This window comes from Nasonia vitripennis (assembly GCF_009193385.2).
Source record: "Nasonia vitripennis strain AsymCx chromosome 4 unlocalized genomic scaffold, Nvit_psr_1.1 chr4_random0010, whole genome shotgun sequence".
NCBI lineage: Eukaryota > Metazoa > Arthropoda > Insecta > Hymenoptera > Pteromalidae > Nasonia > Nasonia vitripennis.
In genome coordinates, this window is record NW_022279646.1 from 2712906 (window position 1) to 2730739 (window position 17834).

At 38.0% G+C, this 17834-nt stretch overlaps 1 protein-coding gene across 9 annotated transcripts in view; it reads left to right on the forward strand.

The window, feature by feature from the left end:
- Nucleotides 1–17834, forward strand: part of LOC100116847 (glutamate [NMDA] receptor subunit 1) — a 362784-nt gene that overhangs the window by 149436 nt on the left and 195514 nt on the right. For 8 of the 9 annotated variants that reach the window (XM_032602127.1, XM_031930196.1, XM_031930197.1 and 5 more), the window contains one exon: nt 6948–7121. The exons of the other annotated variant lie outside the window; for it this stretch is intronic. In XM_032602127.1, coding sequence (XP_032458018.1) covers nt 6948–7121 — 174 coding nt within the window. The remainder of the gene's footprint in view (nt 1–6947; nt 7122–17834) is intronic. 9 annotated transcript variants of the gene reach the window in all.

Sequence of the window (17834 nt, forward strand, 5' to 3'; positions counted from 1 at the left end):
AAATACGTAATTTTATGTCCTCTTTCGGTAGCGAACTCTATACACATCGCGACTGCATTTTTGAACTATTGCGTATAAATATACGGAAAAATTTTGGCTGCGAATTGGCCAACATCACACACCCCCCCCCCCCCCGTTAGAATCAAAGCCGTGCGAAGAATGAGCTCGAGTTTGATCCAAAACATCGGAAGTCGGACAATGTAACAGACTATTACCTGCGATGTTTGAAATTGACGAACGTTGGTATCAACTAGACCCGATTCCGACCAATGCAAACACGCCGCAGATACTGCAGCCTTTGAATAAGCCAACATGGAAATATACTGATCCGGGCGAACTCGCGAGAAGCGGTATTTACACGGATAATGATTTATAAAGTTATAAAAATGCACTTATGTTTCCAGTAACTAAGTCAGCCGTATTAAACCAAGTTGCTCGCGGAATAATCGGAGAAGATGTTTCTACCGACGACTTAAATGTTTTAAATTTAATGAATGAAAATACATTCACTGGCTTCACTGAAAATACTGTAAACAAATTATGGAAAAAATTCGTGACAATCGGATCAGTTAGTGCAGGCATAATGATAATTGGGATCATAATAGGACTATTAAAATATATATTAAATACAATTATACATGGGTATGCACTTTACAGAATTTATAGGTTTGGATTAAGAATGCTAGGAACTCTTTGGGGTACAATCGCAAATTTATTGATACACTTAGGCAAAGGGCCATTACCCAAGAAACAGAACAAAGACAATACAAACATTAAAATGAGTGAAATTTCATTATGTTTTGGATCAAACTCGAGCTCATTCATCGCACGGCTTTGATTCTAACGGGGGGGGGGGGGGGGGTGTGACGTCGGCCAATTCGCAGCCAAACTTTGTCGATTCTAAAAAGACAAATAATACTTTAAATTCAAATCAGAACACAGAACGTAGAAATCCATACACTGCATTTGGACCCATTACCATGACTAGTGTCGATAACTTACCGACAGCTGCTAATCCGTTTGACCGTAGAGAGTTGTTACCCCGCGGTACCGACTACCGTGTGGTAAATGAGAAATTATCCAAAGAGGATAAATAAATCGAATAATCAACAAGTCATGCTGCGTAACATCGCACTTACAATATACACATATATTATTAATTTACTAACATTTATTACTATTATACCCGTTAGATAAAGTCATTACATATGTGCCTTATATAATCTCTCTGCTACGAGTAAATTTAGAAATTTAGACAATCATATTATTCATACATATAAAACACATTTTATTTTAGTATTAGAAAAACGCACTCTTCCTACAGAAATCAATATTAATAGAAACCATGACAACTGCCTCTCAGTAATAGAAACCATGATCAGCCTCCTCCCAATACCGATACACTTACCTCCTTAGATCTCCTGCTCTCCTGATACCTTCCTCGCCTTTCGGACCCCACATCTTCCTTAATTTTGCAGTTCGAAAAATAATGTAAAATACTAAAATCATGCAAAAGCTCTCACCTACATTTTAGCATCGAAACCGCAACGAAATTTATAATAATTATTTTATATTAAAGAACAAAGCTATATTATTCTTCATGCGTATAAGAAAGAGGCGTACAGAGTAGAAGGCGATGATAGTCAACTCCGGTAACACTGCTTTTGTATTCTGAAACCGATAAGTCCAAGACTTTACATCCGGCAGTGACCGTATACTCCTTTGTAATACGATGTCCCGAAGCGCACGTCATTTCTTTGTAATATGCTATCTGCGTATAGCAACGAACTCGCTCTCACGCCCAAGCCTTAAAATGTCATCAAGCGGCGGCGGCGGCGGCTCAAAAAACTGTTTGTATATTTTATATCACGATTCAATAACGTTTATACTTCATATATACTTCGGCTGAAATGAAGAACCAAGCATGATGCAACGGAAGATGAGTTCATCCGACTCATAGTCCCGCCACTAGAATAACGACGACCAACCAGAAGAAGCCTACGTCACAAGCAGCCATTGCAGTATCCATGGCAACACCAATGCCGAACCAGCTCCGCCTACACCCACCACCACCTACTCACTGCCGGTCGCACTGAATCAGACAGTACGGCAGTCCTCAACTAGAGCTCGAACTGAGCAGTCACTTTATAATTTTCGCTTGAATAAATTTCACAGTATACTTTAAACTTTTTAATCCTTGAGTTTCATTTTCGAGTATTAAAACTTAGAATTATTACGCTATTTTTTCGTTTGCTTACTCCTACAAAATAAATAGCCTTACGACTATTTAATACGATTCCATCCAATTGGCAAAATAAGTATAATACAGGATTATACTTATAAAATCGAAGAGCGGATATACCGGCTTGAAGAAGAAGTCCATTCTACGGCTTTCTTACCCGGGACTCCTGACCCGGCACTTTCAAACATCCTCAGGAGTGGTGACAGCAGCCCTAAGCAGCCAAGCTTAATATATTTTCCTTGCAACAGCGCCAGCCCTTTGCAGGACTTGTAAAACTGCCTTGACCGTAGAACAGTTAGGTCTGATTTCTTACCACCAAAAGTTAAGTATTTTGAGATTTCTAAATATATTTTCGGCATTTCAAAAAAAACTTAGCTTCTCACGCGGAGACATAACAATGGCTTCGAGTACCGGAGGGCAGCGGTATACGCACCGTATCGCCGGCGTTGCTGCCGCGGCTTGCGAAGACCAGAGATGGCAGTATGTCTGAGGCATCCACGAACGCCAATTGCCATGTACCCGCACGTTGGAGTTAAAATTACTTAACCCACCCGCCACTGTGAGGACGCTAGAGATATAAGCAATGCAGTTTTCAATTATGCAAAGTATACAGCATGAGAAATAAAATTTTGAAGCATTAATATCTTTGAAACTAAATGGTATCATAAACAACCAAAAAAAAAGAGATCAAGATGCTATATAATACTAACTAAGTTTTAAATTGATTATTGCCTGTTTTCTCCGGTTGGGTTACGGACACTTCACCTAAGGACATTTCACCTACAGACATTTCACCACATACGACACTTCGCCACAGTGACATTTCGCCACAAGACATTTCACCACAGTGACATTTCGCCACATGCGACACTTTGCCACAAATGATAAATATAAATAAATGTATTTAAATTATATTATATATATATATATATATATATATATATATAACCTCAATATATATAAAAATAACCTAAAACCCCAACAGCACCGACTCGGGTGGTACCGCTGTGGCTCTGTTGCCGCGTTGATTCTAGTACCGTGTTGGTCGACCGGGGTCTAGAGCAACGCATCATAGTTGGCACCCTTCCACCTAAAACCCCAACAGCAGCACTGACATACACTAAATGGCCTAAAAAACATAAATCTGAAATTTGTGGCGAAGTGTCGTATGTGGCGAAATGTCACTGTGGCGAAATGTCGCTGTGGCGAAATGTTGCTGTGGTGAAATGTCACTGTGACGAAATGTCGCATGTGGTGAAATGTCTTTAGGTGAAATGTCCTTAGGTGAAATGCTCGGATACGCTTTGTATCAGATTTTTATTTATATTTCTTCAGTTTTCTCCTTTTCTTTCCTTAACCATATTATTCTGTATAGTTTCGCCAGACTTTTTCTTTCCCCATTTATAATCCTTTTCTAGTTGTCCTGCCTGTTACCTGATTTTTTACATCTCGAGAATATACGTGCTCATACGTTTCTTCCTCTTCTTTACATAGCCTGGATCTTCTTTCCTCCTCTTTCAGCCAGTATTTGTAACCTCTTGCTTCATTTCCCATTCTAAATCTTGCCGTTATCGCTAGCCCCTGTTTCCCTGTGTTACTTGCTCTCCTCAGATATTCTGGAGTGTGTTCCCTGTGTTTTTATTAATTCTTTTATATCTCTCGCTTGTCTGGACTCATTCAATTTGCTTTCCCAGCTCTGCCATTGTATGTCCTTCTCTATTCCTTCCATCTCCAACTACATCTGCTCTCCTGCTCTCATTTTTCTGTGGTATTCAGATAGGGCATATCCTCTTTTGTTTAACTCATCTTCTCTTTGTCCTCGCTTTTTTCTTTTTCCCCTCTTATTGTCCTCGCTTTTTTTCATTTTCCCCTCGTATTGTTCTCTTCTTTTTCTAGTAGTCATTCTCTCCAAAGCGTACCTTCTTTTGCCTTGCTCAGTTTCGTTTCGTATTTTATTGCTCTTCTCCTTGTCCTTGTTTCTAACTTGTGTCTCTTGGTCTCTACATGTAGTATGTGCTCCGGCGTCGTTCTGCCCAAATTCATTAGCCATTTCAGATATCTTCTGTGTATCTTCTCCAGTTCATCTTTCCCCTTCCATCCCCACACCTCATCTTTCACCATTGTATCAAATAGCTTCATTCTTAGTTCCCAGTTGTCTCTGAATAATTCTTCCCCACATCGAACTCATTACCGTGCTTGCCATTTCTTTTAATTTCTTAATTTGTGCCTCTTCCGTCTCGTTTCCTTTAACTTATATCCTTAGAGTCAAAGTTTTTCACTACCTCTATCTCCTTCTCTTCCCAGAAAAAAATTTTCTTTCTTTTTTCTCCTTCCCCCATTTTTGAATACCATTATCTTCGACTTTTCTGTGTTTAGTTCTGGACCTTTCCTCTTTATTATCGTTTTGAATTTCTTTAGCATCTGCTCTAGCCCTGTCGCGTTGTTCGCCACCATCACAACATCATCCGCATATGCGATCGACCAGAATTTCTTTTTTCCTAATACTATCCCTCTTCCTGTATTTTGCTTAATTCCTTCTCTGTGTCCGCCATTGCTACACTGAATAGCGTCGGGCACCCTTGTCTCACTCCTTTATGTATCTCGAACCCTCCTATCTTTTCCTCTCCTATTCTAATTTTGCTCTTGGTCCCTTTGTATAATTCCTTTATTCTCTTCCTTATTCTGCCGCCTATCCTAGCTTTCTCATCATTTCCCAGATCTCTCTCCTGTTTACTTTGTCAAAGTCTGCGAAAAACGCGTATACTTTATCTCCTTTCTACTCTAGTTCCGTTTCTATTGCCCTGCTCAGAATAAAAATAGCATCTGCTGTCCCTCTTCCTTTCCTGAAATCTATTTGTATGTCGTCCAATAGTTCCCTTCCCTCTAATTCGTTTTTCAGCTTTCCTCTTATTATTTCCGCATATAGTTTATAACCCGTGTCCATAAGTGTTATCACTCTGTAGTTCTTTGCCTGCTATTTCTTCCCTTTCTTGAAAAGCGGTGTAATCACTCCTGTTTTCCATTCATCTGGTATTTTTCCCCCTTTCCATATTTTATTCAGTATATTGGTTATCTCCCCTAACACCTGTTCTTCTCCATTTATACATACTCACAACAACGTCCCTCGCCACGGCGGTAATCGAGGCAGGATAGAGAGTGACGAAATAAGTAGTGACAGAGAGTAACGAAAAGTATTAACCGAGTGTTATTATATATATATAACGAAAAGTATTAACCGAGTGTTATTATATATATATATATAATAACACTCGGTTAATACTTTTCGTTACTCTCTGTCACTACTTATTTCGTCACTCTCTATCCTGCCTCGATTACCGCCGTGGCGAGGGACGTTGTTGTGAGTATGTATAAATGGAGAAGAACAGGTGTTAGGGGAGATAACCAATATACTGAATAAAATATGGAAAGGGGGAAAAATACCAGATGAATGGAAAACAGGAGTGATTACACCGCTTTTCAAGAAAGGGAAGAAATAGCAGGCAAAGAACTACAGAGTGATAACACTTATGGACACGGGTTATAAACTATATGCGGAAATAATATATATATATATATATAGTGACAAAATTGACTGCAGCGTTCGTATTCTATAATAAAAAAACCAGAGGGGTCTGCAAACTTTTAGACAATGAACCATCCAAAACTAATATATAAAATTATGCATCAAAAACCGCCTCATACATTATTAAGCATATTATACTGTATATTTAAACAATATTTTATTTATTAGAGCTATAAATTTATTTGAAGGAAGCTACGTGCCAATAAATTGGCAGCGGTTTTTTATTTCTAGCTGCGTGTTGCTGAAATCCGCATGTAAGTCTCGCCTATTTGTGACTAAAGTAGTCCTTTTTCACACTGTATTTATCACACTTGCTACGCTAGTGTGCTAACCTCACGGTGCCAATAAAGACTACTTTAGCAACGAATAGCCGCGAATAGCGGATTTTAGCAGTCTGTGTTTTAACATTTTATCGGGATACTCGTGAGATGGTTCAGTTTTACAGGGCACTTAGTGTCTTCGCAGCTGCTATCCCCTGCTAAAAATAGTCCATAGAAGTACATTGAGATCTATAAGACATCTTATTGAATTGAATGCTAAGTCTTAATCGCCATTTTTGCATTACAACTAGATTAAATTCGATGGGGTCAATAGAAGTCGATTCAATTCTATATGAAAAACAATAATTAAAATAAATAGATGGAAAACAGCAATTAAAATCCATTGATTTCTCTATAGATTTTAATCGATTCCCATTGACCCAATCTAATTTAATCGAGTTTTATTGCAAAAATCGTGATTAAGACTTACCATTCAATTTGATAAAAGGTCTTATCGATTTCTATGGACTATTTTTAGCAGGGTCTTGCCGTGTAAAAAAGAACCATTAAGTCACACGTATCATAATGTACTATTATTATTCAATAACACTGAGTATTGAAATACGTATTGATTAGAGTCGAATGATTATCATGGTAATCATATCAGATTGACATAAGACTAATATACAATTTTGGCGTGATTTTTACATAAGAATAACTTGATTCTAATCTAAGGATTCTCAGTAGGCATGTATGTGCTATATATATATATACGTTAGTTTACTTTTAAAATAGTTTTTAATATAATAATGCTGTATCGATATCTTTACAAATAAAAGTTTATATGTTTTTATTTCAATAGTGCAGAAGATGCCGAAATTATTTTTAAAAATGCTGCTGAACTCAATATGACAGGAGCCGGGTATGTTTGGTTAGTTACCGAACAAGCTCTTAATTCTAATAATGTTCCAGAAGGTGTATTAGGATTGAAACTAATTAATGTGACGAACGAAAAAAGTCATATCAAGGATAGTTTGTAAGTAAACTATATATACAAATTGAAATCAATTGCGTATAATTTAATTTCATAAACTTGAATTGTCGTACGAGAACCTACTTTGCGTAGAATCTTACTGTTTGCATTCTCTGAGAAAAAGTAAAAGAAATCAGGTAAATAAGAAAATGTATTTAAGCAAAAATAAAATAAAATTTATTTATCCAAAGATATTAAAAACCTTTTGACATAAAATGCTTTTTGATGACGTATACAAGCTTCCAAACAAAAATAAAGATTGTGTGAATATATGTGGAGAAGGTACGATGCATGCAATAGAACAGTCTTAATAGTTCATAGCACGGTCACATTCCAATAAGTCGTGGGTAGAACCGGTCTGACCGCAGAAATGATTCAACTTTATGTTACTTCTCACAAGAGAGTTCTGTCTGCTACATCGCACTACGTCCAAGTTTTTATCTAACCCTTCACTTGTTATTTTTACTTGCTTAGAATAGACACGAATATTCTCCTAAAATGAAACTCACTCTGGCCCCACGTTATCCAAATACACGTCAAACCGTAGACATTTTTTTTAAATCTTGTCCAACACTTTTGTTCAGGGCCAAGATATAAAGATAAGAAAGAATCAGAAAGCAAACGTCAATCCTTCAAGTGTCTTAAAGCAGTTATTGTGTTATGAAAAAAAATTTCTTAATTTTTGTTTTTCTATTCGAGTTTTCTAACTTTTTGGAGCATAATAGATAAAGGTAAGTTAGGTAAAAATAAGTAAATTTATATAATTCTGAGCAAAAATTTCTATCAGAAATCTGTAGAAACACGCTGTCTTTCTCTTCGCAAAGAAAGCAACTCGGTACTGCTTGAGATTGTGCTGACAATTGATCAACTCCTTCACACTCTTAGCAGAAGTTAAATCATATACGTGTTTGCACTTGTTATGTTATTTACGATGGATATAATGGGAAATTGCGTTCATTATAGTGACGGTCATAGATTGTTAAATGTTTTTCACATCAAGATCTGACGATGAGACGAATCCTCTCTTGAAAAAGTGATGGGCTTTGTTGTGAAGCATTTAATTGTCCAGTCACCTAGTACAAGAATTTAGAAACGCGAATTAATTACATAAGCTACAAACGCGTAAAACTGTTAGTGCTTAGTAGGCAAAAAATTTTAAATCACTTTGGAAAGATGTAATTAATAACATGATAAAAAGTGTGCGTACCTAGATTTCCTAGTTAACTTAAAAAAGACGCGATATAATATAGAAGTTGATGTCATGTTAATTGAACTGCTTCAATTGATTGTTAGAATTACAACAAATATATCATTGTGATTGTTTTAACTCGGTTTTCTTATATACTTAAGGGGGACACCATCTTTGAAATTAAAATCAAAATTTTTCATTCAAAATTTATAATGACTTATATAAATAACATAATGACATAATTAACCTTTAGTTTGATGGTTTTAGACCTTCTATATACCTCTATAATATCTACGTCTAGTAGGGAGTGCATAATTCACTGACCTTAAGATTCCAAAGGAACGAATGGCTCAAACTCCAGGATATTGTTTAAAAGTACATTAGTATAGTATAAATAATGGGATTTAGTTTAAATTTCATAGAAAAAAAGTTACATGATAATTATGTTAAAATTAATCAAAAATTGATAAAAAATTTAGTAATTTGCTTATAAAACTCTTTCTTTAATTTAAGTTCAATATAATAATAATATAATTTTAAATTTATAAGTTAAAAAATATTAAATGAAAAAGTATATTAATGTAAGGTATGTTTCGCGGGGGGTGTATTGTAAATTACGTACGTTATTATACAATTATAATATTTATTATTTTCATTACATGGTTCAGTGTTACATAGTGACCAAATATAAGTGTGCGTACATTTTATTTTTAATATATTTCCTTTTTTTAAATATCATTTATTGTTTTTTATTATTGAATATATTGAGTCTTTAAGGCTGCCTTTAAAAACTGACATAATTAGAATACAGTCTATTATGGAATTCCCTTAAATTTGATAATATTAAAAATCATATTGTAGCAAAAAAAGGCATTAAGAAATATATAAAAAGACAAAGATTATGTGATGAGAAGCATAATTTTGTAACTTATGTTTTAAAATTAATTTACATACCAATTTACAGATTAAGGACTTTTAGCTTTATAACTAATCATACTAAACCACATAAGCGTACAGAAGAGTTTTCTTAAAATAATGCAAAATTCGTTTTGTATGATTTTGCGATTATAATTAGCGCAGTTTGCTTTGCACATCTTTAATAGTCAAATAAGTAATAAGTGGAAGAAACGCTAGTAGAGTACGCTGGTTGTACCGCACATCGGCTATTGCTCTGTGTATACCCAGGTGTTTAGCTCTGCAATAAACCTACAAGAACTACAAAACTCGTGTATAAGGTACTTTTAAGGAATTAGGATAATGGAACACATTATTCCTTGTAGATTGTGCATAGAGTGGGCAAATTTTAAGCAGCGTAGAGCTTAATTTCTTGAATTGCCAATGTACGAAATCATTAATTACTTGTAATCACACCGGCAAACCAAGCCAATAACGACATCAACAAAGATTAAACTAATATAAGAAATAAACTGTACCTGGAGATATTATACACATTTATTATTGCTATTTTCTTGAGTGAAGAGCAGATGCATGCGCAATGAACACAAGGCAGTGAAGTAAGCTCCGCACATTCGAGCCGCCCATCATCGCAAGAACAGTCGATGGGAAATTTTACGCGCCGCTACCGTGAAGCGATCAGAGAAAGAAAGAGACAACGTGTAAGAGTGAGAGAGAGAGAAAAAGACCGAGCCAATGATGGCGAGCAGTGGAGAAAATCGCGCGCGTTAATAAGAGACATTGGGAGCTATGCCGAGCGAAGCTGTTCCTGTATAGTGCGCGGCTATTTTCGCGCATAGTGTTTACGAAAAACTGCATCAACTCCCACGCACGCAGCGAAAAATATGGAGCGTCTTTACTATAGTGAACCAAAAGTTTCGTTAATACCTCAGGGGGCGCGGCGCGTCATTTGAAAGATTCTAATAGAGAAAGAGGGCACCTTTGAGAAGGTTTTTCGGGACGCACAAGACATTGAGCCACGATTACGAAATAAGTACTCGCTTTATTAGTAGTTCAAAGCACAATAGGTGCCGTTAAAATCGTAGGACATCTAGATCGAGCGTCCTCTGGACAAATTTGTATTTTTTCCAACAGTGCAATAATTTTACTTAAATAGTATTGAAATATGGTTAACGTTTAACATACATATTCGCACTTGAAAAAATTTGTTCGTTTTTTCGCGATCCAAGTAGATTATTTCTTTGTAAAAAGCAATTAAAAAAGAAAAGAATGAATTTTTATTTAAATTGTTGAACAAGTTATTTGCATGCCTTAAACAATAATTATTAGAATGATTTTTTGACTCGGATATAAAAGTAGATAAATAATCTTTTATAACACAGTGTGACTTAAATCCGCGTTTAAGTCACGCCTATCCGTGACCTAAGAGTATGGACTGCTTAGATCACGAATAGACGTGACTTGGCGGATTTAAGCTGCTGTGCTATAAAATTGTATACGATACTCGTGAACTAAACAGCCCATTAGAGCACGGCCTTTTATCACCCTCGCTCACTTGGGTGCTAATATACGTAATATATGTGCAGGATTCGGCTATTTAGGTAAAAAATATCGTAATATACTATTTCTGCGTCATGTCAAAATGTATTTTGTATTGCGTGCATAGCAAGATTAATACAAAATTGTGGTTTTCAGGTTAGACTGATATAAATTTAAATAAACATATTACTAGCAATTTATAGAAGGGCTGTAAAATTAAGTCAACTTTAGTTTCTTGAAACATTTGCTCAAATTACCATAATTATATTAATCTGCGCTTGTTAAATATAAGTTTTATAATGCTTTTGCGTATTATTTACAGAAAGTAATTATAATCCTAGTGAACTCGAAGACGATGATTATGATGATGAATATGAGTCGAATAATGGTACAAAAAAGAGAAAAAGAAAACCTTCTGCTGCGGCGAGTAAGTTTGATTTAGACAAAAGAGGTGGACTGCAGAACAAGAGGACTGCGTTGCGCGTTTATATGCTGCATATATTCGACAAGGAACAATCAGCAACGTAGAAATTCAAAAATTAATAGATAGTAATTGTTGTTGAAGTGGTAGAAGTGTTGCACAAATCCGGTCCAAATTTTGGAAAGATGCATCAAAGAAACCTAAAACTTCTGAGAATTGTCTACTTCATTAAGTCGGAACCATGTTCCACTTGCGATCAACAATAATTTCCAGAAAAATATTGAATCTAAAAAAACACCTCTGTGAAAGAATGCTTCGAAGTATTGGATTCATCATCGCCTAATTTACTTAAGTATACTGTCCCTCAAATAATAGAGTTTGTCCATAAGGCAATCAGATTCGATATTGAAGCATAATTTTTAAAAAAATTTATCTCTTTTATTCGTTAATTTATTTTCCATAATGTACAAATTTGTTTGTAAATTATAAAATCTAAGGTTACCAAAGGTGACTTATATCAAGTAAATACTATATCACATAACCTAAATAGGCTACAAAGTTATGTATGTATTAACCCATTAAAAACCAGGAAAAACCTGGCAGAGATATTGAAAAACGAACTGTGCCATCCTTTGCATAACCAAAAAAAAATACCGGTGTTTTTTCTTTTGTCGATTACAATTGTTTGTAACAAATTATAACAATTGTTTGTACAAATAACCCAAAATGTCGTAATTTTACAAAACTGAATGCGGATATCGATTCTACGGGCAAAAACACGATAAAAACCTATGTAACGTTTTTTTGTCAGAGTTCAATTTGTTACTGTAAAATAAGGATAAACAATCGTGCGCAAAGTAGTAAAAGTTTCCGACTTATGAACCCAATTATGGCTCATTGCCGTGATCTTCTTTGTGTTTTCTGCAAATAGGTTTGCACCATTTTGTACAGAACCATTCAGTTCTCGTCGAAGACGTACCGATACTGCATTTTTTCATACTTCCTTGTTTCATGATGTGTTCTGAAGAATTTTCAGGCTTCCTCTTTTCCCTCATTCTTTTTTCAATCAACACATAGGTGGTGTCGATCTCCACGACCAACACTGTAATGCTCTGATGCCTTCGTTAAGAGGTAAAAAATGGACATGGTGTCTTTTTATACGACTTATTCAAGCATCTTTAGCGAACGCTACGGTAATTTATAATAAACTCCATCCGGATGAAAAAAAAGGTTCCAAAGATATTGTTCAAGAAGTTTGTGAATATTACATTCAGAAGCTATCATCAGTACGTATTCGCATGGAAAAGAGGAAGCCTGAAAATTCTTCAGAACACATCATGAAATAAGGAAGTATGAATCTAATAATAGATTTATGCCAAAAGGGGTTACCGACACTTCGCCTAAGGACATTTCACCTACAGACATTTCACCACATACGACACTTCGCCACAGTGACATTTCGCCACATGCGACATTTCGCCACATACGACACTTCGCCACAAATGATAAATTTATGTATATAAATTATATATAATATATGTATATAAAAATAACCTAAAATCCCAACAGCACCGACTCGGGGTGGTACCGCTGTGGCTCTGTTGCCGCGTTGGTTCTAGTACCGTGTTGGTTGACCCTCCTGGGTTATGGGTGGCTTCGCGCCCTTCCACACCCAAAACCCACCGGTCAACTCGGGCTGTCCTTGGGTTTATAATTGAACTCTCAAGGTATATAAAAATAACCTAAACCCCCAACAGCACCGACTCGGTGTTGTACCGAAGTAGCACTGTAGCCGCGTTGGTAGACCCGGGTCTAGAGCAACGCATCATAGTTGGCACCCTTCCGCCTAAAACACCAACAGCAGCACTGACATACACTAAATGGCCTAAAAAACATAAATCTGAAATTTGTGGCGAAATGTCACTGTGGCGAAATGTCGCTGTGGCGAAATGTCGCTGTGGTGAAATGTCACTGTGGCGAAATGTCGCATGTGGTGAAATGTCTTGTCATTAAAAAAAGCAAACGGAACACTGTATGATAATGAATACCGATAAAATCATTTTTTAATAATACTGTACTTGCGTACTCCGTTAGAACGTATTTATGAATAAAAGAAGTTGATCATAGCGTTTAATAGAACACGAAAAACGGAATGGAACAGTGCATAAGGCGATTATTGACGTAGACAACTGGAAATTTCAAATTCTAAGTGTAGAATATTAGACTCGTTGCTAGATGTTCTACGATTTTAACTGCACCTATTGTGCTTTGGACTACTAAGCGAGTACTTATTTCGTTATCTTTGACGAATATAGTCTATTCAGTGTCTACCGTCATTAAAAAAAAAGCAAACGGAACGCTGTATGATAATGAATACCGATAAAATCATTTTTTAATAATACTGTACTTGCGTACTCCGTTAGAACGTATTTATGAATAAAAGAAGTTCATCATAGCGTTTAAGAGGACAAGAAAAAATGAATGGAACAGTGTATGAGGCGATTATTGCCGTAGACACCCGGAAATTTCAAATTCTATTCGTGATCTAAGCAGTCCATACTCTTAGGTCACGGATAGGCGTGACTTAAACGCGGATTTAAGTCACACTGTGTTATAAAAGATTATTTATCTACTTTTATATCCGAGTCAAAAAATCATTCTAATAATTATTGTTTAAGGTATGCAAATAACTTGTTCAACAATTTAAATAAAAATTCATTCCTTTCTTTTTTAATTGCTTTTTACAAAGAAATAATCTATTTGGATCGCGAAAAAACCAACAAATTTTTTTAAGTGAGAATATGTATGTTAAACGTGATCTAGATGTCCTACGATTTTAACGGCACCTATTGTGCTTTGAACTACTAATAAAGCGAGTACTTATTTCGTAATCTTTGACGAATATAGTCTATTCAGTGTCTACCGTCATTAAAAAAAGCAAACGGAACACTGTATGATAATGAAAACCGATAAAATCATTAATAGGACACTAAAAACGGAATGGAACAGTGTATAAGGCGATTATTGACGTAGACAACCGGAAATTTCAAATTCTAAGTGTAGAATATTAGACTCGTTGCTAGGTGTCCTTTTACTAATAACATGCTTCAATGCAATATTTGGAATGCCACCTGGCCCTAGGGCCTTGTTGTTTCCTACTCTTTTGCAGATGGCAAACAATTTCTCAATCGTAATCGGTGGGATAGCCTCTTCATTCACACCTCTTTTCATGACACTTGGCTCTTCTCGTTGCCTGGGGAACAGTGTGGTCATTACCCGGTGCAATAGTTCCAGGCGTTTTCGTGAAGGCACTTGTAGCTTCCAGGAATTTTCTTCATTACTATTTTATACGGTCAAACCCAATGGTTTTGTTCGACCTCGTCCTGTAATTCCTTAAGGCACCGTCGTTTGTTTTCGCGGATTTTCTTCTTAAGACTCCTTTTAGCGTCCTTGATTTCTGGTCGGTAGGCATCTACTATTTTTTGGCCTCTACTAGTTTTATAGTATTTTTTTCTCCCTCATTGTTCTTGTCTTCCGGTCCAGTGGCACTCGCTACTTCCACTCACAGGTGCTAGTGCCGTGTTGGTTGACCTTGTGGGTTATGGGTGTGTCGGGCGCTTCGCGATTGGTCCTACTACCTTCGATCTCCGCGTCTATGGAGGCAGCTGACATGGCCCTAACACATAACTGTAAGCGGTGCCAGACTGGGAACATCATACCAGGGTATAGCACGCGATACTGCCCTAGCCCACCTTCACTCTCTCGAACCTCCCACCCTAAACAAAGTGCTTTGCTCTCTAGAGAGTTTCTGGCAGACATCAAGCAATCTCACGCACTCGCCTTAGTCGATTGACCAGAACTGGCTTTGTGACCGGCCCCCTGTCTTACCGTTAGTGGAAGCCAAAGGTGATGTAGGTCACTTGGGCCCGCAATCTTATATTGACTCTCCACCCAGGATCTCCTTTTGGGAGCTTACGGTTTGCACGGCACAACAAACGTGGCTGCCTGATTTGGTCCACGGAGCGTATTCTATTTCTGCTCTACCCTCAAAAGTATATTCCCCAGCAAGCTCTCACCCATCCGCCACCTGGAGTCGCGCATCATACAGGTATCAGGCTTCACTGCGTGGTGTGTGTCTGTGTGTGTTTTTTTTCTCTCGGAGAAGAGGTGTTAGGGAAATTTTCAGAAAGTCCATAGCGTGACTTTGTTTGTTGGGTCGTCGAAACAGACCCATCCGCGTGTCAGATTGACACTGACTAAACCTGTTGGAATCCGTGGGTAAATTGAGAACACTGAGGTTAATGTTAAATGAATAATAGTAATTAATTTATATATGGCAATAGCCATAGTCGGCAGTACGTCCGCTCGGCCCGGAGTCTTACAGGCAAGAGAGGGAGAACAGCGTGTACAGTATAATCAGCGCTTAGAGTGTAGGGGTTACCGACACTTCGCCTAAGGACATTTCACCACGCTACATTTCACCTACAGACATTTCACCACATACGACACTTCGCCACAGTGACATTTCGCCACATGCGACACTTCGCCACAAATGATAAATTTATGTATATAAATTATATGTAATATGAATATAAAAATAACCTCATTATATATAAAAGTAACCTAAAATCCCAACAGTACCGACTCGGGGTGGTACCGCTGTGGCTGTTGCCGCGTTGGTTCTAGTACCGGCTTGGCTGACTCTCCTGGTTTATGGGTGGCTTCGCGCCCTTCCACACCCAAAACCCACCGGGTCAACTCGGGCTGACCTTGTTTTTTATTGAACTCTCAATATAAATAAAAATAACCTAAAACCCCAACAGCACCGACTCGGGGTGGTACCGCAGTGGCTCTGTTGCCGCGTTGGTTCTAGTACCGTGATGGTTGACCCTCTTGGGTTATGGGTGTGTCGGGCGCTTCGCGCCCTACCACACCCAAAACCCATCGGGTCAACTCGAGGTGTCCTTGGGTTTATAATTGAACTCTCAAGGTATATAAAGATAACCTAAACCCCCAACAGCACCGACTTGGTGTAGTACCGAAGTAGCACTGCAGCCGCGTTGGTTCTAGTACCGTGTTGGTCGACCGGGGTCTAGAGAAACGCATCATAGTTGGAACCCTTCCACCTAAAAACCAACAGCAGCACTGACATACTCTAAATGGCTTAAAAAACATAAATCTGAAATTTGTGGCGAAGTGTCGTATGTGGCGAAATGTCTCTGTGGTGAAATGTCTTTAGGTGAAATGTCGCGTGGTGAAATGTCCGGACACGGAGTGTAGACGCGAGGCATGCGCGGTGCGGTCGCTCTCGCGTGAGCTCGTCTCGTTGCACAAAATCGTCGTCGACCAATAGATGGCGCGATAAGTGCCATTTTGATCATGAATCGAGATTATAATATTTACTCAATATTACAACAAAACCCATCATTTTTACAGCCAGATAAAAAACACCCAACCGTACCAAGGAACGCCCTCTTTTCCTTTATCGACCCTCGATAAAGGCGCACCTAGCTCCATCTTCTGTGCCCTTGTTCCTTGAGGTACGACCGTCGAGTAGTGCTTCGCGGCGGGAGGGGGGGGGGCGAAAGGCTTTTTATGTTCTCTTCTAATTGATGTGGTCGTCATCACGTCTTCTTCTTTCTGCGTCGTCTGGGCGTCTGCTTGGTACCGCATCGACCGGTTGTCTGCTTCGTACGGCATCGCCCGGTCATCCTCTGGACACCTCAACTCCGACACGACACAGTGACCTTCGTCTAGCTACATTTTTATTACGCTGTTTTGTCTTCTTTTCTCTTTGTCATTTCTAACCTTCTTGAGGATCGTCCTTACGTAGTTGTTTACTGCGTTCCAACTATCCTCCGACGTCAACATAGTTGTCATCATTGACTCAGGTGTCATTCTGGTCTAAAGTTAACACTCGAGTTCTTCTTGCTTTATTTGGTATCGCGAACAGTCACAGAGAACGTGCTCCGCATCTTCGTTAGCGTCCAAACAAGCTGGGCAGTTCGGACTGTCGTCTAATTTAAATCGGTGCAGATAAGCCCGGAAGCATCCGTGCTCGGTTAAAAACTGTGTGAGGTAGTAGTTGACCTCCGCATGTTCTCTTCTAGTCCAATCCTCTATTTTTGGTATAAGGCGATGTGTCCATCGCCCTTTTTCACTAACATCCCATCTTGTTTCCATTCGGCCATTGTCTTCTTGCCTGCTGCATCCCAGATCTCCTTCTGAGTTTTGTTACTTGTTCTTCTTTTAGTTTCAAATAGTTCCTTACTTTTCATCGCCAATAGGTGATCGGCAGCATACCAGCAATAATGCACACCGCATCGTCCGATACTGTACGGTATGCGGATGCCACTCTTAGTTGTACTTCGTCTGTAGACAGTGGTAAGCATTTGGGCATATGATGTCACATGCATCGCATCTGCCCATATTGAGGCTCCATATAGCATAAACGATGTGGCTAAGAGTAACCTTCGCTTCTAGGTTGGGCCTCCTACATTTGGCATCAATCGTGATAGAGCAGCGCCGACTTCTGCTGCTTTATCGCTGACTACTTCCAGATGTTGTTTGAAAGTCAGTCTTGCATCGATGATGATGCCCAAGTACTTGATGGTTAATTGAGAAACTATCTCATATGCATCTACTGTCAGTT